The following is a 24,362-nucleotide window of genomic DNA, read 5'->3' on the forward strand; positions in this document are numbered from 1 at the left end:
TTCCCCCACAGTTCCACATTGTCTCGTCCCACTGGGCTGAGACACAGCAGCTGAGTGGCTCAGCACTGAGGACCGAGGGTTCCACTCACAGCTCAGGTGGGCTGGTCAGCTCTCCCACTCCACGAAATAGGCCTGGGAGTGGGATGGGACGAACCCCACATATCGTTGTGAGGTCAGCACAGCCAGGGATGTCATGTGGCCGGCACAATGTCTGGCAGAAAACAGTACTCCTGCCCCTGTCTGAAGACCAAGCAAGCAGTTACTCACTACGCAGGGGGCGGTGGGGGGCGGGGGATGCCTAGGATCAGGAGGACTATATGAAATCGAGAAGAACCTTCCGGCTATCTGCCCTGGGAGGTGCCAGCCCAGGAGTAGAGGGAGACTGAGTGCCCCAGAGCAGAAAGCCCCCGAAAGGGTTAGGTGTTCTAGGATGGAGGAGGGAGTGGGGCAGGGCTCAGGATCAGGAAGGACCCGCAGGACGCAGTGCCTGCCTTGCTTCTGAAGAGCTGCTCCAATGTGGAAAAACACCCCGCCATCTTCCTTTGGAGAAAGCCTGGAATATTCCAACTCCAAAACTTCTCACTGGAGGCTCCAGGGAGATGGGCTCCAGCCGAGAAGGAAAGGAGGAGGCAGGAGGAGGCGTGGGCACTGACCAAAGGGGCGGGTGGCTGGCCTGCCTCCTCCACCCCTTACCCCTTGGTTTTCTCACAGGCTTCTGAAGCCTCGGTCGGTCGGAAGAAAGGGTTAAAGCCTTAAAAGGGGAGCAATCATTTCGGGGTTCTGGGGAGCGCCTAGTGTTCCTTGCGCTGCCCCACCCTGATCCCCGGGGTCCTGAACCCTCTTGTCCCTGGCCTGGCCTGCCGGCCACAGGGTGAGGTCCCCCTTCTGCGGCAGACGGCCACTCTCTCACATCTATACCAGGCTACCTCCTCCGCCCTCTGCCATCCTTCCTCGCTCCCCCCCACCTCCCCACTCGGGCTCTGATTGGCCGAGTCCCGGGCCCTCCCCGCTCCTCCACTCCCACCCCGGGTGAAAACTGCGGGCGCCGGCAGGGTGCTGCAACTGGAGGCGGCGGTGCGTCCGGGGGAGGCTGCAGCAGCAGAGGACGGGAGCCCAGGTGGGAGCAGGAGCCAGGGCGGCGCCCGGGGCGCTGGGAGAGGCCCTCCCGACCCGAGGCTTCGGGAAAAGGTTCGGGGGCGCCCCGGCGGGGAGCTCCGCGGTGCTCGGGGAGGGGTCGGCTTCCCAGGCAGGGGAGAGCGGGACGCAGCTGCTCGCTGCAGGCCAGGGGCCGGGCCGCACCCCGCCTTCTGCGGTAGGAGCTCCCGGGCTCTCACCCGCTGAAGGGGCGGCTGTCTGGGGCCGGGGCGCAGGAGGAGAACCTGGAGGAAGGGCGCCAAGGACAGCCAGCCTTGGGTTCTGCTCTCCACACAGACGTCCCCAAACCGAGCTCGCCAAGGCGTGGGGTGGGGGCGGTGAAATTGCGGCGAGAGGACGGACGACCGCCGGCTGGAGGGAATCTCTGCCCTGCGACCTCGCGGAGGGCTGGGTGCGGGGCGTCAAAGGACCGGGGAACCGCAGTGCTGCGGGCGGGGACTGGAAGGCGGGCGGACGGGGGGGAGGGGAGAACTGAGAAAGGGTGAGAGGGGGAAGGGGGGACCTCAATTGGGAGAGGAGCCGAGTGAAATTCAGAAACGGAATGAGGATGGGGCTAGTCAAACGGCGGCTGGAGAGGGTGGGAGCGCAGAACTTCTCTGGGCTCTGGGCTGCAGGGACACAGAGCAGGGGAAATGAAAACATCTGTGCCTCCCCTACCGCTCGGTAACCACCCCCCTCTGGCTCTCCAGCCCTCCTCCAGCCCCAGCTCCATTTCTTCCCCGCTCTGGCCCTCTAGCCGAGGCTTTCCCTTTCCCTCCTAGATCTCAAGCTCACGTCCCTCCTCCGTAACTCAAATGTCTGAGTCAAAGCCAGATGCCGACCCCCTTTCTTCCCCAAGGCACCTCTCAGTTACAAGTCCGAAGGGGTAGGGACTGCAGGTTCAGGCTTCGCGGGACCTCAGCCTCCCCCAGCCTCAGGGCTGAACGCCAGGGACCCTGGGATTCGACTGGCGGTGCACCTGGGCACAGGCACCAGGGCAATCGTACCCCCCCCCCCCATCCCCCCGCACAGGCCACTCCCGTGGCCTCTCCCTGGTGAGCCCTGATGCGGACAGGCCAAGCTATCTGCCCCGTGTGGACGCCGGGATATTGGTCCAGAGTAGGCTTCGGAAAAAGACAAGGCACAGAGCCCAGGCAGGGAGTCTACTGTAGCAGGGCTCAAGAGACATGCCCAGAGGGCTGGACATTTTGGAAACATCCTGCAATCAGAGAACATATGCAATCAGAGAGCACAGTCACTTTCCCTTACAGACATTCGGGAACACCCTTAGCTGTGTGCCAGGTACAGTCCTATCTGGAAGCACGTTAGCCACACAGTCCTTTCAGAGGAAGGAAATTAATGTTTGTGGGTCACTTACTATGGAGCAGTCCTCAGTGCCAGAGGTTTATCATTTTTCCTAAACCCATCACCACGCTGTAGGTATCTAAAGCTGATTCTTTCATTCGTTCAGTATCTTTTGAGCGTCTGTTATATGCCAGGAACTGTTTGGGCACTGGGGGTTTTCTCCTGAACAAGAAACAGAAAGGCCCTGAACGGGGAGTTTTTGTGGAATGGGTAGAGTTTTAGTGCCGCAAAATAAAAAGAGTTCTGGGGATTGCACCACAATGCGAGTGAACTTAACACTGCTGAACTGGACACTTAAAAATGATTAAGGTGGTAAATGTTGTGATACGTCCACTTTGCCTTCCTGAAGGGAAAAGGAGACGGTAAAAGTCACTTACCCAAAGAGTTCAGCAGACACACACCATTATAGGGTGTGTCCACCCTTCCCCTTGCTTTCCTGGAGGGGGGAAAGCACCTAGTGGCAGTGTCACATTCACTAGTAAGTGGGAGGGGACAACCATGGAGAGCAGCTTCCGTGGCTGCCGGGGCCATCATGGCAGAGGCCCTCCAGCCCGAGCAGCAAGTGTGGGCACACCTACCCCACCTCTTGGCTGATACCCATCCTATCCCACCCCCAGATCGAGGACTGAGCTCTCTGCACCATGAACCCCACCATCGGCATCGCTGTTTTGCTGACAGGTACTGGGCAAGGGGCAGGGCTGGGATTGGGATTCAAAGCACGCTGGCTTCCTTCCCTTCAGAGGAGCGAGCTTCTTCCTGCCAACCTCAGAGGGAGGAGGTGACAAAGGGAGAGAGGGCTCTTTTTCATCCCTAAATCAGCTGAGCAGCCTAGCTGATCTTCTGCCTGCTTGAGGTGGCTTTTGGAAAAGCAGTCCACTGAGTCTGCCCCACACTGAGGTGGAATCTCCAAATGGAAAACAGGAACCGACATCAGCTCCCCAAGATCTCCTGCCCCTGGAACACCCAGGACTAAAGAAGACGAGGGAGGGGGGCTGAGTCTGCAACGGGGAGGTTGAACTGGCCCTCGGGGACCTCTGGGGTGGGGAAGGGTGCCCAAAGAACAGACCCTTGTGCCCTCCCTGGCCAGGCCATTCTCTACTGTTAACGTGGGTGGGAGGCCCCCTGCTCTGCAGGGCCCCCCAACTTGGATGTGGGCACTGTCGGTGCCAGTCTTGCAGGTAGCCCGTGGGCAGAAGGTGACCAGCCTGACAGCCTGCCTGGTGGACCAGAGCCTCCGTCTAGACTGCCGCCACGAGAACTCCACCACCTCCCCCATCCAGTATGAGTTCAGCATAACCCGTGAGAAGAAGAAGCACGTGATCTTTGGCACTATGGGGGTGCCTGAGCACTCATACCGCTCCCGAACCAACTTCACCAGCAAGTACAACATCAAGGTCCTCTACTTATCCGGCTTCACCACCAAGGACGAGGGGATGTACACATGTGAACTCCAGCTCTCTGGCCAGTCTACCACCAGCTCCAGCAAGAATGTCTCTGTGCTCAGAGGTGAGGCGAGCTCCCAACAAGTCCAAGTGAGCTGGGAGAGGGAGGCTAGGGAGGAAAGGGTTGGCTAGGACAGCAAGGCAGTCCCCCTTGACTGGGCCGAAGAGGAGAGGGGCCCCAGAAACCTCTCTCCCCCTACCCCCAACTGCTGCCTGGTGCCCTGGGGAACCACTGCCCTCTGTGTGAATAGGGAGAAAGGCTGAGGGAACGGTGAGACAGGCAGAGTGGTGGAGCGGACACTTCCACTGTGACTGGGCAAATCACTTGGCCTCCCCAGCCCTCCTCTTCCCCACCTAGAAAACAGGGATGACACTAGCTGCCTCACCCATAGTTTTCTTTTGATGATGCTTAATAAAGATCTGATATGATGTTTGTTCAAGAGCTCAGGAACCTGCAAATGGGAAAGACAGGTGGTTCTAGTCGAGCAGACGGGCCCTGGTTCCGGCTAAGACATCCTGACACCAGCCTCCCCAAGGGAACGTGCCCTTCTCAGGGCCTGTGCCTGCCTGAATCCTGGTGCCTCTTCTTTCCTGCCCTACCCCTCCTCCCTCTTCTCTCCCCACAGACAAACTGGTCAAGTGTGAGGGCATAAGCCTGCTGGCCCAGAACACCTCGTGGCTCTTGCTGCTTCTGCTCTCCCTGCCTCTCCTCCAGGCCATGGACTTCATCTCCCTGTGACTGGCTGGGCAGGAAGCCACAAGGCCCAGGCCAGAGACCCTACTTCTCGGAGTTGGCTGACCCCCTACCCTCAATCCCTCACACACCTTGGGGAGAAATGGGGACCCTACCCCTCACAAGGAATCCCAGTGCCGCATGCCATCGTCTACCCATTCCCCAGCCCCACTGCCGCTCACACCCTCTCCGCACGCCACTGGCTGTCTTGTTTTTTGTTTTGTTTTGTTTTGTTTTAACTCTTTGTTCCAGAGTTGCTTCTGTCTGGTTTATCCTTCCTTTTCTTTAGGAGTTTGTGAAAAGGGAAGCCAGGGTTGGGAATGTGATGGAGAGTGAGGGCATGGGAGGGGTAGAAGGATGGAGGGATGCCAGTCCCTGGGATGGGGGGGGGGGGGGGGGATCATCCTTGCCCACCAGGACCAGAGGCCCAGGAGAGACCTGGATGAGGAGGAGGATGGGATGCATCTGGGCCTAGCACATCCCCCAGCAGGCAGGGATGGTGCCTGAAGACCCCGGATGTGAGGGCACCACCAAGCATCTGGGGCCCCTCACAAGAGGAGAGAAGGAACATCTCCAGGAGCGGCCTCTGCCACAGCAAGAAGCCGTCCACAGACGGGAAGCAGTTCCACATAGGGAACTGCCGAGGTTCCCTAGGGGCCTCAGGCCTGGTGCGGCCCCGTGAAAAAGCAGATTCTGCCTGGGAGCCATCTACTGGCGGGTTGGAGAGGGGGTAGAAGAGAGGGTCCATCAGCCCTCTCTGCCTGATGAAACTAAATCTGAGAGCCTGCTGTCCCTCACCACCTCAAGCAGCAGTTGAGAGGGTGGCAGAGGACAAGCCTCCTCCCAGCCTGGCCCAAGCTCCTAAGAGCTTCCAGAACTCTGGCCCGCAGGCAGTAAGTCAGGCCAGGTAGAGTCCCAGAGCGGAGCAGACTTTGGCCCGCGTTTGGGAGCCTCTTCCTTCCCTCCCCTGACAGTGCCAGCCCCTTCTGGCCGGTGGCCAAGCCTTGAGACGGCCCTCTGCCCCACAGGCCTGTCCTTTCGGGGACCTGGGGGGTAAGGGCGTCTGAGGCAGCCCATGGAGTGAGACCCGTGAGCGGGACATACCTCGAGAGATGGCTTTTCCCAACACCCGGCTCCCCAGCCGGCAGCTGTGCCCCGTCCTGTGACTGTGTGTAGTGCCACCACGGCTTATGGTATCTCATTGAGGAAAAAGAAAAGTGTACAATAAAACCAAGCCTCTGGAATCTGTCTTCCAGCCTTTCTCTGCTTTGCTCCCTCCATCTCTCCCCAGGCCCGCTCCCCTAGGAGTCAATGAGTACAATGTGAACGTCAGTGGCCATCCTCGTGCTGGGAGCTACAACAGGATCACGAGGTGGTTCCGGGTTCCCCCAGAGAGCCTTCCCGGCTTTGCCCCGGGAAATCTGGGGGAAGGCGGTGGGGACCATCCAGGGGCTTATTCGTTTCGTATTCCCCACGGTGGAGGCTGATTCTAAGCCTTTACTTAAAGGCCCAGGATCTAAATTCATGCCCCCGGCTCCCACTCTTCCTGACACCTCCTGTCGACGCCTGTGCCTTGCCAGTGGCCCCGTGCAGTGACCGTGCCAAAAGATGGCAAGAGAAGCCCGCGAGTTGGGAGAGGGATCCGCCTGTGTATCACCGACCATGAGGCCCACATCACTCAGCATGGTGCAGCCAGCCTGGGGTCTCCAGAGGACGCCAGTGGACACAGGCGCCTCTTGTTCAGTCCTGCTGGGAGCTTTGAGCGCCACGCCAAGAAAATAAAAAGAGCCTTTGTGGGGGAAGGGAGTTTGAATGCCACCCGTGGGGTGGTAAGAGTTAACATTGGAAGGGCTTTCTGGAAGGAACTGAGGAGCCAGGTGTGAAGCCTCAACTGTGACAACACCGCAAGCCCCTGGCACCTGTGTGAAGCCTCCTATGTGGCCTTTGTCACACCCGGGAGCAGCTCCCCTGGAGTTTAGCAGCCACACTACGCAGAGGGTCCTGGGGAGATGGTGCTGCCCCCTGCAGCCACGCTTGGGGGAGGAGAGCCTGAGGCCTGCAGTGGGTGAGGCTAGCTTAAGAAGCCACAGAGGCCATCAGAGAACCAGGGGCTCTAGGAAGGCAGGAAAAGAGAAGAGAGGAACAGGGGGGCCCAAAAGGGAACCCTACGACTTAAAGCCTGGGCCGTCAGGCCTCACAACGTAAGCCAACCCAGAAAGACCATGCTGTGGGCTGGGGGAGATCTGGGCCCTCAGAGGCAGGCCACAACGGCCATCAGGTCGTCTCTGGGCAAGTCAGAAGGTCTTGAGGAGGCTGCGGGACGTCCCCGGTGACATGGCTAATTATAAAGAGGGCGGGGCCTGCCCTGGTTCCTGCCCACATGCCCCAGACCCCAGCCCATCAACCTCCTCCCTACTTCTCCTCACCCCTCTCCCATGTCCCCCTCAGCCGTGTCAGTCCCTACCTTGGGATCTGGATTCTTCTTGCTCAACAGCAACAGAAGCTCCTTTCCACACACACCCATTTCTGACTGGATCATCCACTGAGACAGAGGACTAGCTGCACAGGGCACAGTGTAAAGGTCCCTCCAACATCTAGCAACTCCCTCGGGAAGGGCAAGGAGGCCACCATGAGGAGACGCAGGGACTCTCACGGGTCAACCAATAAATCTACACGGCGTCCAGAGTACCTGTGACCCGCATCCTCCAGCCTCCTCAGCGTGACCCCGATCCCCTCCCTGTGTTTGCAGCTTCCGGGCTGCAAAGAGCACGTCTGTCTTTGCATGAGACAGCAGCCATCTCAGGTGAAGGGGAAATGTTGGAGCTGGAGCCCTTCAGAGTCCTGGAGAAGTGTGGGGGCCATCAGCTCTCTTCCACACAGCCCAGGACAGAGGTGGATTGCCTTCCTGCCCAGGGCTCTTAGCCTCAGGGAGGTTCATGTCCTGTGAAGACTCACAGGAGGCATCCGTGCCTGGCACAGGAACACCTGGAGCCAGGGGAAGGTATGGGAAGTGGACACATGGTGTAGGGGGCAACGTGGGACCACAGGAGGGTTCCAGGGAGGCCAGGCTCGGCTCCACACCCAGAAGGGGCCCTGGATGGCTGGAGCTGCCCAGCAGCAGAGGTGGGAAGTGCCCAGCAGTGGGCATGGTCAGTGGAGGTCACCTGCCCAGTCTGCAGTAAAGCAGTTTCCTGAATTAGGTCAGAACCTGGACTCGATGACCCTGGTCACTTCACTCTTTAATGCCTCACTTCTCTAATATTCAAAATAAGATGGTTCGGCCGGAATCATTTATTTGTAGAACAAACATTAAGGACCTGGCTCTGTGCCTAAAAGACACAGCCCCTGACTGAGGGAATCTGCAGTCCAGGAAGAAGAAATTGATCTCAGCGCAGTGATCAGTGCCATGAGGCAGGGAAGCTGTGGCAGACACTGCTGGGTATTCCCCCTCCTTTCTCAGCAGTTGGACCCACAAATTAGAAATGGAACATGTGGTCCAGAGTGAAGACTGCATTTCCCAGCTCCCTTGCAGCAAGATGTGCCTACGCGGCTAAGTTCTTTCCGATGGGACGTGAGGGCAAAATGACGTGTGCTTCCTATGAAGTGCTCTTAAAGGAAAAACACATGCCTTTCTGCCCCATTTACCTTTATGCTGGCTGGAATGTGGACTTGATGGCTGGAACTGGAGCAGCCATCTCGGACTATGAGATAGAAGCTGTGTGTTACAAATGACGAAGCACAAGATAGCAGCCTGTGTTCCTGGTGATGGTACTTCGTGGTGGCAGCTGTGGACTACCGACTTTGTGCTACTGTTATTTGGAGTTTTCTGCATTCACAACTAAACCTAAACGTACCTGAAAAAGAAGCCACTGCTCTTTCAGGAGCCCCCTGGGTGGCTCAGTGAGTTAAGTGTCCAACTCTTGATTTTGGCTCAGGTTATGATCTCACGGTTCAGTTCGTGAGATCGAGCCCCATTCGGGTTCTACACTGGCAGCACAGAGCCTGCTTGGTACTCTCTCTCCCTCTCTCTGCCCCTTCCCCACTCATGAGCACATGTGCACACTCTCTCTCAAAATAAATAAATAAATAAATAAATAAATAAATAAATAAATAAACAAACAAATAAATATAAAAGTAAGCCATCATTTAATCCCACTGAACTACACACTTAAAAATGGTTAAGACAATAAATGTTATATGTGTTTTTTACCACAATAGGGAAAAAAAAAAGAAGAAACCAAAGTCAAATTCAGAGAGACAGGAAGTAGCATGGGTGGTTATCAGGGGCTGGAGGAGGTTGAGAAATGGGGGAATGGGGGAGTTAGTATCTAATGGGTACAGAGTTTCAGGTTTGCAAAATGAAAAACATTCTAGGGATGGACGGTCGTCATGGAGACACAATACGAACACACTAAATTAACACCACCGAACCACACCCTTAAAGATGGCCGAAATGGCAAAGTTTATGTTATATGTATTTTACCACAATTTTTTTTAAATTTTTTTTAACGTTTATTTATTTTTGAGACAAAGAGAGACAGAGCATGAAGGGGGGAGGGGCAGAGAGAGAGGGAGACACAGAATCCGAAACAGGCTCCAGGCTCTGAGCCATCAGCCCAGAGCCTGATGCGGGGCTCGAACTCACAGACGGCGAGATCGTGACCTGAGCTGAAGTCGGCCGCTTAACCGACTGAGCCACCCAGGTGCCCCTTACCACAATTTTTAAAAAGCAGCAGCAGCCGAGGCACAAGGGAACTTTCTGGAAGTTTCAGTATACTGAACATGGGTGAATTTCATTAAATGAAAATCAGTCCTCCATAAAGTGCTATGGGAATATATAGGCAGGGCCCTTGGCCAGAGAAGGAGTCATGAGTAGGAGTTAGCACAAAAAGCAGGCTCTACTATGTTATAAGGTGATTACAAAGAAAGAAATATTATTTTATTGCTTCTATATCCTGAAAAACATGGGAAGAGGGATGGGAAGCCTTTGTGGATTCAGTCCAAGGACAGGCCTTAGCCTCTCTCCAGGGCAGCTCACCACTGCTGGCTGATATAACAGCTCTCTGAACACACAAGCCCATCATCAGGGTCCCTGACCCAGGCACTCCTCACTCCCAGAGTCGCTAAGTGCACACCGCATGCCGGGGAGTAATTACCCGGGCAGGGTGACGAGCACAGGGTAGTGAATGATACAGACAGGTTCCCACCCCACAAAAATGCTCTCACACAGAACATGGACATTAAGCAAGTAAACCAGTGACTAAGTCTGATGAGTATAGATTGGGATCATCTACACATGAGAAGCGATAAGAGAACACTTTACTCAGGATGGCCAGGGAAAGCCTAGGGAGAGGGCCCTTGGGCTGAGTCCTGGAAGAGAAGCTGGCCTTTTCAAGAGCAGCAGGCAGAGGGACAGTAAAGGCGCACTCGCTCAAGGTGCTCAGGCAAGGGATGTCACTGCAGAGGCAGACGACAGCCAGGTCCCGTGGAGCCTTGCAGGTCAAGGTGGAAAGTGTGAATCTTATTCTAAGGGCAACAGACAACAACAGTAGAAGCAAAAACTCGGGAGGATATTGCATTAATCCTAGGAAGACGCTACAACAGTTTGGGCAAAAATCACAGCAGCAAAAGTGGTGCCTTTCAGGTACACACAAAATTAAAAGTGAGAGGTGGGGGTGGGGTAGAGAGAGAGGGAGACAGAGAATCCAAGCAGGCTCCACACTGTCGGCACAGACCCCGAGGCAGGGCTCGAACCCACGAAACCATGAGATCACGACCTGAGCCGAAACCAAGTGTCAGACGCTTACCCGACTGAGCCACCCAGGTGGCTAAATTATTAATTTATTAATATAAATTATTATATAAATTTATATATATAAATTATATTATTATATAAAATTATATATTATTTTAAAATAAATTACTTTTTATTTTTTTCTAATGTTTATTTAATTTTGAGAGAGAGACAGACAGACAGAGCATGAGCAGGAGAGGGGCAGACAGAGAGGGAGTCACGGAATCCGAAGCGGGCTCCGGGCTCTGAGCGGTCAGCACAGAGCCCAACGTGGGGCTCAAACCCACACACTGTGAGATCGTGACCTGAGCCGAAGTCGGACGCTTAACCGACTGAGCCACCCAGGTGCCCCTAAAATAATTTTTTTTTTAATTCTCAACAAGAACCACACACAAAAAAAAGATGGCAAGTATTAATTCCAGAGGGAAGAAAAATCGAATTCTAATCATAGCATATAACATGGCTTAGCTGTAAAGAATACTTACATAGTCATACGAATATAAACACTAAACTGTGATGAATGAACACTTAAACTTTAACCAAAAGTTGTGAGGACGCTATACTGGACATGCAAAAAGGGTAAGCACGTTTGGTGGGGGAGTAAATAGGCATATAAGAAAGCTAACCTCATTTCCACAGGTGAAAGAAAACGGGTATTACTTCAAACTGGAAAATCAGGAAATAGCTATCGATGCGAGAAATTCCCAAATACAGATGTAAATAGCAGGAAAAAACTAGCCAAAACAGTGGGGAGTGGTTGCTTGGGGAAATGAGAATCTGGGATGGGGTCACACACTGCTTTTACGTGACAAACCTAGTAATGTAATATTTCTTCTCTATAAATAGATCAGGTCGCTAAACAATAAAAATTCAGCATATTTAAAGAAATATGTTAAGGCCTGCTCCCAAAGGACAGCGAGGACTTGCTAACTAGTGGTTTGGATAGAAGTGGAGGTGCTGAAAGGAAAGAAGAAAGAATCCCAGATGACCCCTAGGTTTTGCCTGACCAATGAATGGATGCCATGTGTTAAGGCAGAAAAGGCTGGGGGAGCGCTAGGATAGAGAAGTAGATACGTTAAATCTACGCTGCCCATCAGACATCCAAATAGAAGTAACAAGAAGACAGCTGGATAGCCCAGTTCTGAGCACAGGGGAGAAGTCGGGGTTAGAAATAAAACTTGGTAGGGGTGCCTGCGCGGCTCAGTCAGTTGAGCTTCTGACTTCGGCTCAGGTCATGACCTCACGGTGCGCGAGTTCGAGCCCCGTGTCCGGCTCTGTGCTGACAGCTCAGAGCCTGGAGCCTGCTTGGGATTTTGTGTCTCCCTCTCTCTCTGCCCCCACACCACCCCCCCACTCACGCTCTGTCTCTGTCCCTCTCTCTCTCTTTCTCTCTCTCTCCCTCCCTCTCAAAAATAAACATTAAAAAAATTTTTTAAGTTTATTTATTTTTGAGAGAGACAGAGTGAGTGGGGGAGGGGCAGAGAGAGAGGCAGAGAGAGAGAATCCCAAGCAGGCTCTGCACTGTCAGCACAGAGCCCAACATGGGGCTCGAACTCACGCACTGTGAGATCATGACCTGAGCCAAAACCAAGAGTCGGACGCTTAACCGACTGAGCCACCCAGGTGTCCCTAAAACAAATGTTTAATAAAAAAAGAAATAAAACTTGGTAGACATCAGCATTTGGGTGGCAGGCACCGACCATGGCACAAAAAAGATCATGCAGGAAGACAAAGAGAAATAATCAAGCCCAGGCCTAGAATCTGAGATGATCGAATATTTAGAGTTTCAGGGGGAAGCAAAGGATCTCAAACAGGAGCTAGAGAGGGAAGAGGAGAGCCAGGGGTCTGTGGAGTCAAAAAAGGGAAAGTTTCGAAAAAGAGCAATCGACTAGATCAACTGCTGTTAAGAAGTAAGATGACTAAATAAAAACTAAGGGAAGAAGAAGCAGGAGGAGGAAGAGGAGAGAGAAGAAGAAGGGGAGGAGGAGGAGAAGAAGAAGAGAAAGAGGAAGGGGGGAGGAGGAGAAGAGAGAAGGACGACAAAAGGAGGAGGAGGAAGTCAAGTAAGATGAAGAGACCAAGTTGTTGGTGACTACGGTAGCTAGTCTCCAAGGATGGCCCTCTAAATAAACCATGCCCCTGCGTAATCCCTTCCCCTTGAAGCTGGGATGGCCCTGTGTTTTGCTTATGACCAATAGCATATGGTAGAAGTCACGCCGCACGACTTCCAAGGCCAGATCATAAGAGTATTTGCAGCTTCCACCTTGCTCTCCGGGAATTCTCACTCCTGGGACACTCCCTCTTGGAAGTGTCCCAGCTGCCATTCTGAGCGCCTAAGTCAAATAATTGGCCATGTGTAGGCACTCCAGTCCCCAGACCCAGCTAAGCTCCCAGCCAAGAGCCACTATCAACTGCCAGTCGTGTCCGTGTGCTGCCTTGGACGTCCAACTCAGCAGATCCTTTGGACGACTCCAGGTCCAGCTGCTACTGACCACATCCTCGTGAGAAAGAAATTTCAAGAGAGAACTTCCCAGCTGAGCCCATCAACCATAGCAGGACGGGATACATTAATAAATTGTTTAAAGCCACTGAATTTCGAAGTGGTTTGTGATGCAGCCATCGATAACCAGACAGTGGCTTTAACAAGAGCAGCATAATGGGGTTCTGGTAACAGAAGCCAGACTACAGTGGTGAGTGAGGGTAAGTGGGAGAATGCAGGCTTCTCTTTCAGGAAGTCTGGCCACGACTGGGTGTGGGAGGTGGGGAGGTGTGTGAACCCGAAGTCGGGAGGGCCAGGGGTTTTCATACAAGCAGCAGGGTCATCAGCTGAATGAGAAGATGAGGAGATGGAGAGAAGATGAGACAGATTTGAGGAGAGTAGATAATATAAAATAGTCCTATCAAAAAGTGGGAGCGGTGGAAGAATTCTAAAAACGGTCTCTGAAGATTCCCTACCTCCTAATCCCTGGAGTCCATACGTGAAGTAAGATGTCATCCCCATGATTATGTTATGTTATGTGGCACAGTTGATCTTAAGGGAGGGAGATTATCCACGTAGGCCTAACGTAATCACATGAGCCCTTAAAAAGCAGAGAATGTTCTCTGGCTAGTGGCAGAAGAGAAAGAGAGGAAGCCAGAAAAAGCACATGGGAGATTCGACATGCCATGCTGGCCACTTGAGAAGGAATGTGGGCAGCCTCTGGGAGCAGACAGCCCATCCCAACTAGCCGCCAGGGAAGAAACAAAGCCCCCTCCCCCCACCTGCGGCCATAAGGATTCGGATTCTGCCGACAGCCTAAAATGGGTTTGGAAGTGGATTCTTACCCTGAGCCTCCAGCTAAGAGCCAGCCTGGCCGACATCTTTTTTTTTTTTTAATGTTTTTTTAACTTTTTTTATTTATTATTGAGAGACAGAGAGAGACAGAGCATGAGCAGGGGAGAGGCAGAGAGAGGAGGAGACATAGAATCCGAAGCAGGCCCCAGGCTCCGAGCTGTCGGCACAGAGCCCGACGCGGGGCTCGAACTCACAAACTGCAAGATCATGACCTGAGCGGAAGTCGGACGCTCAACCGACTGAGCCACCCAGGCGCCCCAGCCTGGCCAACATCTTAATTTTGGCCTCACAAGACCCTGGCCAAAGAACCAGCAAATCCCACCAGGACTTCTGACCTATAGACCGTGTTGTTTTGAGCCACTAAGTTTCTGGACATGAGCCCTGACACAGTCAGGACGCTGCCCTCTCTTGCTGCCGGGCCTTCTGGGGGAGCTCCACCCCTCACATGGGGGTGACTCAGCCTCTTAGAGCCTCTGTGCTCTCTCATGACGACGGCCATCATCACAGCTCTGGGCTCAGGCTTTGGGACTTAACGTCTTTATGGTTTCCTGCCATCTAGACCTGAGCTGTCCAACATGGTAGCCACTAGTCTCGGATGGCTCCTCAAATGTAAGGTTAAAGGAATCACAGTTAAACAAATTAAATGTTCAGGGGTGCCTGGGTGGCTCGGTCGGCGAAGTGTCCGACTCTTGATTTCAGCTCAGGTCACGATCTCACGGTTTGTGAGTTCGAGCCCCGCGTCAGGCTCTGAGCTGACAGGCAGAGCCTGCTTGGGATTCTCTCTCTGTCTCTCTCTCTCTCTCTCTCTCAAAAATAAAATAAAAATAAACATTTAAAAAGCAAGAGATAAGAACACAATTCCCATTCCACCAGATTTAACATTCCTCTCAGCTCAGTGATGGATACTTGCTTTACGCTTAGGAAACGAAAAGCCCTTTGTATGTAGTGATTTTCCCAAAGCAAAGAATCAGTCAGCCCCAAGATAAATTGAAGCCCCTCTCTCTCTAGAAACTGAAAACTGCTTGAAACTTTTAAATGATGGCTTTTCCTGTATCTCCCTACCAAGGTGCCAAAAATCATAGAGTCCAATGTCAGGCAGACCCCCCCCCCCACCGCCTTATAGAAGTCTCCCCAAAGCTGACATGAAGACCATGAAGGAGCAGGGCAGCGGGGGGGGGGGGGGGGGGGGGGGGGGTGGGGACCCAGCCAACTGGAAGACCTAAAGCCAGGAAGGCACTGGATGTTTGGGAGAAGGACACTGGCATGAGGAGAACCCCAACTATATAGCACATACATCAAAACAAACTAGATTTAACACACTCTTGCGGAAAGTGCAAGGCAATCCTAAAAAAGGTGACCTCACACAGGGATGATAGTGTGCGCGTTACTGCTAATTTAAGATCTGTAAAATGCTACTGACACTTCCTTTATTTAGTGTAATAAACTTTTTTAAGTGTATTTACCTTGAGAGAGAGAGACAGAACACGAGCAGGGGAGGGGCAGAGAGAGAGAGGGACAGAGAGGAATCCCAAGCACGCTCTGCGCTCCACTCTGAGCCCAACTCAGGGCTCAATACCATGACCATGATGAGATCATGGTCTGAGCTGAAACCAAGAGTCAGATGTTTAACCATCTGAGCCACCCAGGCACCCCTAGTGTGCTAAATTTTTAGTGTTAGATATTAATGAACTTAAAACACGTATCAGGCATTTCATAACTCACTCAGTCTTCCTAATTTTACTTTTCATCAGGGGTCTTCAAATGCAAAACCTCCTATCATTTCAGCAACTCCACTGTCAATGGCTGGGGAGGAATATATTGCCTGAACTAAGAGAAACAGAATAAAACTCCAAAAGAAAACAGAAGCAATAGACATAGAAGGGGGGAAATTTAGGGGAACAAAAGACAGAAAATCAAAAAGATCCGATCCCAGCAGATGTAGGAAACATGGTGAGATAATATCTCTAAACAGTATTTTCGCTCGCTGCCCTTTCTCCGCATAGTCCCACTTTAAGCAGCCAAGTTTTTGTGCTTATGCCTCAGTAAAGGGATGAGACAGCAAAAACCAGGGGGAAAAAATTCCAGCTTTTGGATTTGAGTTGCCTAGGCCCTTAATAAAACAGAAAGGACTCAAAGCCTATACAAAAGATGCGGAGAAAAGATCTTGGGTAAAGCCAGACTCCCACTGGCGTTACCCCCAGCCAGAGGGAAGAGATAAGAGAACAGATGGCGGGTTCTGTCCTCAGACACCTTAGACAGCAAAACCCCCAAGCAGGTTCTGAGATCTGAGATCAGTATGCTTCCATCCCAACATCCTGGGTAGAGCCTCAGAAAGGAGACACAGTCCCAGAAAGAGGAAATGACTGCAGAGTGTAACCTACTTTGGAGGCAGCTAGAACCCTGGTCAGTGTCAAACTCTCTCTTGCTACCCCAAGAATGATTCCTATGTATCCAAGAGTGACCCAGAAGCAGCATAAAGACACCAGACCTAAAGAGGCCAGGCAAGCAGGAACCAGGCAGTAGACATCTAAGTGGACACTTACTTGACTGGCCATTTAATAACAAGGCCCACTTCCTCTAGTGCTCTGGCAAATATACATGGGACATTCTTCAGAAACTCGGGCAATCCTTGGAGAAAGGAGGGGAAATTCCATCACCGTCTGAAACTAAGTGTCCACCACTCCAAACAGAAATGTAGGTATATTACAGGGGTGCCTGGGTGGCTCAGTTGGTTAAGTGTTGGACTCTTGATTTCAAGAGATCGAGCCCTGCGTTTTTGCGCTCTGGGCTGGGCCTGAAGCCTGCTTAAGATTTTCTCTCCCTCTGCCCCTCCCGTGCTCTCTCTTTCTCTCCAGGGACGGGACGGGACGGGACGGGACGGGACGGGACGGGACGGGACGGGAAGGGAAGGGAAGGGAAGGGAAGGGAAGGGAAGGGAAGGGAAGGGAAGGGAAAAATGTAGGTATATTACAGAAAAACAATGTTATGTTTCCTGCATCTTTGAGTTTGTGGACTAAAATAATCCCTCTGTAAGAACTAAAGGAGGGGAGGGGCACCTGCGTGGCTCAGTTGGTTAAGCGTCCAACTTTGGACGTGATGGACTTCGGTCATGATCTCACAGTTTGAGTCAGGCTCTGTGCTGGCTGCTGGGAGCATGGAGCCTGCTTTGAATTCTGTGCCTCTCTCTCTCTCTCTTTCTCTCTCTCTCTCTCTCTCTCTCTCTCTCTCTGCTCCTCCCCCACTCACACTCTGTCTCTCTCTCTCAAAAATAAATAAATGTTAAAAAAAAATTTTTTTTAAGAATTAAGTGAGGGGAGAAGTTGGAAACCAGCAAATTCTGAGTAGGAAATTGAATGAACGATCATGCCATTCACAGATGTAGGCAATAAAGGAATGGGAACAAACTAAGCGAAGAATGATGAGTTTAAGGCTTGGACATGTTGAGGGTGAGATGGTGATGGGGTGTCCAAGGGCATGTCAGGAGGCAGACAGATAATTATGACTGGTGCTGAAACTACAGGTTTTGGCGTCATCAGTCCGTACAAGGAGCAAGTGATGAATGAGTAGCAGATCAGAACGATCTTCTCATGTGCTGCCTATAGGTCAGGCATTGCTGTAATGGTTTTTTCATGCATATTAACTCATTTAATCCTCGAGTCAACTCTACAGGGCGGGTACTACTACCAGCCTCATTTGTTTACACGTGAAGAAACAGATAGGAATGCTGCAGGCCTCAGAACTAGTAACCAGAGGAATCAGAAGTCATCCCAGAAAATCTACAATCTGCACCCAGAACAACCACCATGCTATAAGGGCTACTAGAAATAAAGAGGAGGAAGAAACTGTCAGGAGGAAAACCAGAAAAGCCTTATATGATACAACCTAAAGGAGAAGAGAGCTCCAAGGATGAAATGGTGAAAGGGACTAAATTTGCAAGAGGTCCAGTAATTGGTTATAACTAAACAGGCAACTGGGATTGCACATAGGAGATCTTCGTGCCCAGATTGGGTAGGTTTCCTGATGTCGTGATCTTGCGGTTGGTGGAACCGAGCCATGAGTCAGGTTCTGCACTGACGGCACAGAGCCTGCTTGGGATTCTCTCTCTCTCTCTCTCTCTCTCTCTCTCTCTCTCTCTCTCCCTCTCTCTCTCTCTCTCTCTCTCTCTCTCTCTCTCTCTCTGCCCCTCCCCTGCTCATTCTCTCTCTCTCTCAAAATCAATAATAAAAATAAAAATTTTTCTTGACCTCACTTCTCCTTTTACTTCCCACCCACCTTCCTTTACCACAAAACTCCTCCAAAGAGTTTTCTACACTGTACCCCATCCTTCTCTTCGTACCCTTCCTTGAGCCCACCCACAGACTTTCACCCCACCACGACACCAAAACTGTTCTTGTCCAGGTCATCAGGAGCCTTCTAAATCAATTCCCAGACTTGGGTTACTTAATCCATCAGCAGCATTTGACACGAATGATCTTTCTCTACTCCTTGGTAAATTTCCTTTCTTGGCTTACAACATAGCACCCATCTCTTGGATTTTTTTCCTTCTCTACTTCACTAGCCACTCCTAAGTCTCTGATGGCTCCTACTCGTTTCTAAAACTATTTAATGTTGGAGAGCTCCAGGATTCGGTCCTTGCACATCTCTTCTATTTCTATTTGCTCCCTCAGTGACCTCCCCTAATCTTACGGCTTTAAACAACAGCCATATGCTGACAGCTCTCAATTCTATATTGCAACCCAGACCCTGCCAAACTTGCACATCCAGCCACTTTCTTGACATCTTGACACGCCTAACAGACATCTCAAACTTGACATTATTAAACCAAGCTCCTGCCCTCCTCCTACCCACTTTCTCAGTTAATGTTCAAGCCAAAAATTCCTCCCTTTCTCTCACACCACCTCATCCATCAGAAAACCTTATTGGCTCTAACATTCCAAGTACGTCCGGAACCTAACCACACCTCCCCACCCTCCTGCCTCCTACCACACTAACACCACCATCTCTCACCAGATAATTGGAGTGACGTCCTTAATGGTCTGCTTCTTTTCAGATGTGTTCCCTGGCTCTTTTCAGATGTGTTCTCAGACATCAGAGGATGTCCCCATCCTCTGCTCAAAACCTTCCAATGGCTCCCATCTCAGAGTAAAAGTTGAAGTCCATGAAAATGGCCTTAGGGCCCTAGAGGGTGCACTCCCTGCCTTCCCTCATTGACCTCATCTCCCAAGCTGTCCTCACTCCAGTCACACTGACCTTCTTGTTTTTCCACAAAAATGGCAACTGTGTTTCTACCTCATGATCTTTGCATCTGTACTTCCCCTCTTCCTAGAACATTCTTTCCTTAGATAGCCAGATGATTCGCTCCCTCACCTCCTTCAGGTCACTCAGATGTCACCTTCTCATTGAGACCATCTCTGACAACACCTTACACACTGTGTATCTGCCTGTGTTTTGTTTGCCTCCATCGCTCCTACTGCCATCTAACATACTACGTATTTCACTCATTTGTCTTCTGCTTCTACTAGAATGTAAGCTCCCTGAAGGCAAAACTTTTGCCTGTTCTGTTCACTGCAGTATCCTCTGTGCCTAGAAGAGTGCCCAGCACATCCAAGAGCTATCCATAAAACATGAAGGAAGGAGGACCCCAAAGGAGTATAAAGAACCAAGATCAAAGGGAGTCATCTTGGACAAGAAGAGGGAAGCCTCCTTCACTGCCCTGGAGCAGAGGTAAGAATGGATTCAGATATGTTTGTAGGCGGAAATTTAAGTATTTCCCTTCTGGTTGGCTCTAGTGTCTCTGGGAAACGGAAGACAAGGAAGATCTTGAAGGCAACGGTGAAGGACAGAAATACCAGCCACAGAGAACAGGAGAAGGAGCTAAGGACACTTGGAAAGACCGAAAACCTGGATTTGCCTTGGCGCCAATCTACCTGGCTGTGTGATTTTCTTCAACACCACAGGATACACAACAAATGGGAGCCGCAAAGTTCTGTCTTAGCTTTTTCCCAAAACACTAAAAAAAAAAAAAAAAACCTCCCTTTCACTAACTCGGTGCCTCAGTTTCCCCAGAGAGTCATCCCCAATCACTGGTCTCATGTTAGCAGAGAGAGAGGTGGAGAAAGGGGAGAGGAGAGAAAACTAGGAGAGCCAAAGCAGACCCTCTCCCAGACAGGTGGGAAGGAGCGGGAACCTTTTAGCCTTCCCTCAAACCTGGAAGTCGGTATCTGTACCCCAGGGCTCAAAGGCTGGGCCTTCTCCCGGGAACCCCTTCTCGTTCCCAATACCCTCCCACTGGGTCCCACCTTGACACATACCGGTCCGCTTCTGGTCGAGCTCCACCCCTTCCAAACTCGCGGGCTTTGCCTCCACGTGCTTCTCTGTATATACCGGTCGCCTGGGAGACCCAGGCCGGGCGGGGCTCTCCTGACGTCACAATTGGAACAAGCCAATAGCCTTGACGCATCTCAGTGACGCGAGACGCGCGGCGTGGCTTTGCCGGCCGGGCGCAATGAGGCGGCTGCCCGCTGGGTGGCGCCGATTTCCCGGGGAGGTCCTTTCTGGGCCCCCGGCGGAGGTGGGGGAGAGGCGGGCAGGAGCCGAGGCCAGGGAGCCCTCTGCGTCAGCTGCTGCTCACTGCGCCGCGCCAGTACCAGCCGGGACTCACCCGCAGCTCCATGCTTGTGCCCGGCTCGACTCGTCCATCCTCGGAGAAGAGGCAGGTACGTGCCACCTGTCGCAGACTGGGGAGGAGGGATGCGGAGGTCAGTGCCGTTGGAGGCTCAGAAAGTGAGGTGTCAACGACAGCCTGGGTAGAACGGGCACCAGAAATGTAGGGCGGGCGCCAGCTGTGTGGAGGAGCTCCAGCTGTGGGTGCCAGTTGTGGGAGGGGGGAACCTGCCAGCTGACAGACCCGGGGTGCCAGGAAGAGCCATCTGTGTGCCGATCAGTGTGTGCTCAGGAAGTGCCGCTTGGGCAGGTCCAGGTCTCTGTGCCCTGTGTGGTATATGGCCTGACAGTGACGCCTGGACACTGACAACCCCCCTCCCCACGTGTACATCCAGTTCACTTACTCCACCCTGTTTCAGCTCCTGGGGGCTGTCTCCGGTCAGTTCGCCGAAGGGGTGAGGGTGGGAGTAGGGCAGCAGTTAAGTGGAAGGGGAGATTTTCCACCAATCCCAAACCAGAAAGAGGCATCTTTGAAATTCTCACCAATCCCAAACCAGAAGCAGGCACGCGGTGCTCAAAGGCGAGTAACTTCTACTTAACAGCCAAGGGAAGCCCTGACCAACCCATTTTAGCTGTCCTCGGAGGAATGAACACCTACCTCCTGATCTGCCTTCTAGAATGGGGCTGCACTGAAGATCGTGGTGATGTTCACCTCCCCAAGGCACCGGCATAAGAAGGTCCCCCAAGCCCAACCCCGGAAAGTGGAGGAAAGGAGAGCTGGTTGGGCTGGGGTTGGGGCATCCCCCACTCCTTTGATACTGTAGATGCGTACCAAACCGGAGTCGGAATGAGGACTGGAATGAGGGCCAGGGATGAGGGCGTCCTCTGAAGTGCATCACCAGGACCCAAGCTGAGTCAGTGGCCTCTGCTGAGACAGGGTGGAGTACTGGGTACTCCCAGTCCTCAGGGAGAGCCATCGGGAAACAGGAGCCACGGACCGGGAGCACACAAGAGCACCAAAGGCCCAAGAGGTTAAGAATCCTGCTCCTTCCTCCTGTGAGCCTGCCCAGCCCAGCTCTGTGGCCTTGGAATCCTGAGCACTCCTACAGGTAGAGTGGAGCCACCCCAGAGCAGCTTTCTCCTGGTAGCCTGGGGGCAGCCGCACTTGCTCTATTTTTCTAGGCAAAGGGGGAAGGAGCCCAAACAGGCCTGGCCCTTCTCGGCTGGATGGGCTGGACATCTGGGAATATCGCAAGAGTCGTTTGCCCACGCCACTTACGGGACATGGACCAGCTCAGAAACCCATGGGGCTGTCGTCTGGCATTAGAACAGAGCACTCCCAATGGGTAGCCCCGAGGCCCTGTTCTCCCTAAGAAGGTTTCCCTGGTAGGTGCTCCTACACATACCGCCACTAACTATAATAATAAGTGGAAGTATTCAGCATAATCATTATTATCGTTTATTGAACTCTTAACCATAGGCCAGGGAAACTTAGGTTATTCTATTTAATTCTTAAAATTGTGAGGTATAGCGTTATTATCCCTTTTACTCCTGATTTACAGATTAACGCCCTAAAGTTCAGACAGCTTAACGTGCCTTGCCCACAGTGTCAGAGACTATTAAAAAAAAAAAAAAAAAAAAAAAAGGAATGAGCTGGAATATAAGCCCAGGCCTAGAAGTCCACTGTAAGAGTTTGGACTGAATACCTGAGAGCAGGTCCCGCCTGCCTCCCACTACCTGTATGCCCTGGACCTCTGGAGCTACTCCACCTCGAAAGGGAGGACTGGGACTAGCACTGAGGCTTCATCCTCTCCTCTCATTCTGTGACCGACACCTCCTTCTCCATAGTCTTGCCTCTATTCCTCCCACCCCCACCATCCCCCTACCCTCTTTCCAGTTCTGTTTCCTCTGGGTCCCCCTTCTGTCCATTTCAAAATGCCCCCTCCTTCAGAGAGCCCTCGCAGGATCTCCTTGCCTGGCCCTAGCCCATAAGGGCAGCACCTCGAGGGAGGGCCTGCCACTGCCCCTTTAATTCTCCCCGGGCTTGGAATGCAAGTGAGTTGAGCTAGCCATCTCTGTGAGGTCAGATAAGATACTATATATATCGGAGTCGGTAACCTGAGCTCCGGATTACCCAGCCCCAGTCAGACTCCAGCCTCCCGGCTCTCCACTGCTCTCCCTGCCTTGCTGGGGAAGGAGAAGCCCCCAGATCCTGTCCAGTGCCCCCGGACACAGGTCAGTAGCTGCCCCTGTAGTATGTGAGCTTTGCGGGGCTGCTGTCCAGAGAGCCCTGGGTGTTTGGGAGGAGCATGTGATAGTCTGTCCAACAGGGTCTGGAAGGTGCTGTGGGCAAGACTGAAGGCGAAGGCTCAGAGGAGGCAGGCAGAGGCAGAGGAGGCAGCAGGAACAGGAAAAAGATAAGCCCTGGAGGAAAAGCAGGGAGACTGGGCCTCTCCCCTAGGGAGAGGGCACCAGGAGAGCTCCCAAGAGAGGTGATTCGGAAAGAGAATTTAAGGATACCGATACTGCCTGAGGGCCCACTCCTTTGCCTTTTCTTGGAAGTGTAGAGATGCCTACCCCCTCCAAACCCTAAATCAAGAAGCATACTATAGACATACTACCCTGGGCCCACCCCTTTCTCCACCAGTCAGGATTCTTGCCCTAATCTCCAATCTCTCTCACCCCTTCACCCCTCTCCCAGCCCTTGGGCAACTACTAGGAGCAAAAGAGACTGAGACAGACCCAAATTCCCTTGACTGACCCTCAGCCAAGGCATGCAAGGGGATTAGGCACTAAACTGGTGGGTCCCTGAGTGCAAGCCTTGGACAGACAGAGCCACCAGTGACAGGCTGGAGGCGAGGGGACACACTGAGGCTGCCGGGGACCGAGAGGTATACACAGAGCTCCTGGAACATGCAGGCGCAAATGGCCCCCACCCCGGTCCTCCACCCGATCTGCATTCACCACATCTCCCAGAACATCCCTCAACCTAGGAGCTGATGCTTGTGCCCAGACAGTGCCCAAGCAGATAGCAGTGTAGATAGCAGGGTCAGAGAGTGTAGCTGAAGGGAGACAGGACCCCTCTCTCAGCCCTCTTTACCTTTCAAGGTCAGCACGTCAGCAGTGCCTCATTCCAATGGTGTTAGCAAGTGGCTTTGGGAAGCTCTGAGGTCACCACTGTGGAGGTTCCCAAGCACCTGGCGGGACTCTCCACTCACCTGTCCCGGACACCTGGGTAGGAGGGAAGGACTGAACTCTGTGGAGGCACGCCTCGGAAACTCAGCTAGGGGCTTTCTATCCAGGCAATGGCAAGGGCACAGAAGCTGGCATGCCTTCACGCCAGAAAGCAGAGTGGATCTGGGCAGAGAGGGGCCATGAAGCCTTCTGGGATGTGGGGCATTACCCATCCCCTACCCCGGAGGCCAGGAGTGCCTGGGATTCCTGGGGAACAAGTCCCTCCCCTGGCTGGGCAGGTTGGGGAGCCCTTCACGTGAGCAACAGGAAATGACAGTGGCTGACGCAAGGGGGTTGGCTGCCCCAGGGAGACAGGGCTCATTTTAACCCCTGACTCATCCAGCCTGGGTACATTGGGGAGTGGGCCAAGCTGCAGCGAGGGTAGGAGGCTGGGGGTCATGTCCATAAGCAGGCCTGGGGCCAAGGGCCCGGGCCGGCCAGGGGACACTTGGGAGCTTGGCACCGCAGGTGAAATGGAGGCCTCCTGGACCATCTCTTGGCCGATCAGAATTGTACTGGCGCTCAGGTTGCACTTGGCTTCGCTCTCATTTGCCGGCCGTGGAAACTCGAAGGGCCGCTCCTGCGGGAGTCTGTACCTGCCACGCTGTTGCCTAGACAGTGGATGCTTACACTCCCCCACCCCAGACCCCATGCCGCAGGTCC

The 24,362-nt window shown here is 52.8% G+C and overlaps 1 protein-coding gene and 1 long non-coding RNA gene across 6 annotated transcripts in view; one reads left to right on the forward strand and one right to left on the reverse strand.

Moving 5' to 3' along the window:
* The window catches only part of LOC109278515 (uncharacterized), a 291,024-nt gene that overhangs the window by 254,427 nt on the left and 12,235 nt on the right, over nucleotides 1-24,362 (reverse strand). For all 3 annotated transcript variants that reach the window (XR_008421279.1, XR_008421280.1, XR_002085704.2), the window contains exon 2: nucleotides 20,114-20,539. This is a non-coding gene — a long non-coding RNA (uncharacterized LOC109278515). The remainder of the gene's footprint in view (nucleotides 1-20,113; nucleotides 20,540-24,362) is intronic.
* On the forward strand, nucleotides 992-5,918 carry THY1 (Thy-1 cell surface antigen). Of its 3 annotated transcripts, none has more exons than XM_019468880.2 (4): nucleotides 992-1,117; nucleotides 3,117-3,177; nucleotides 3,670-4,005; nucleotides 4,568-5,918. In XM_019468880.2, the coding sequence occupies exons 2-4, from the start codon at nucleotides 3,141-3,143 to the stop codon at nucleotides 4,678-4,680; spliced, it is 486 nt and encodes a 161-aa protein (XP_019324425.1). In that variant the 5' UTR covers nucleotides 992-1,117; nucleotides 3,117-3,140; the 3' UTR covers nucleotides 4,681-5,918. The 3 variants fall into 3 exon arrangements, with proteins under 3 accessions (XP_019324425.1, XP_019324426.1, XP_019324427.1); XM_019468881.2 differs by having other exon boundaries at nucleotides 1,072-1,188; XM_019468882.2 differs by lacking the exon at nucleotides 992-1,117 and adding an exon at nucleotides 1,278-1,312.

Source organism: Panthera pardus, unplaced genomic scaffold (assembly GCF_024362965.1).
Source record: "Panthera pardus isolate Hobbes unplaced genomic scaffold, ASM2436296v1 HiC_scaffold_12, whole genome shotgun sequence".
NCBI classification, from domain to species: Eukaryota; Metazoa; Chordata; class Mammalia; order Carnivora; family Felidae; genus Panthera; species Panthera pardus.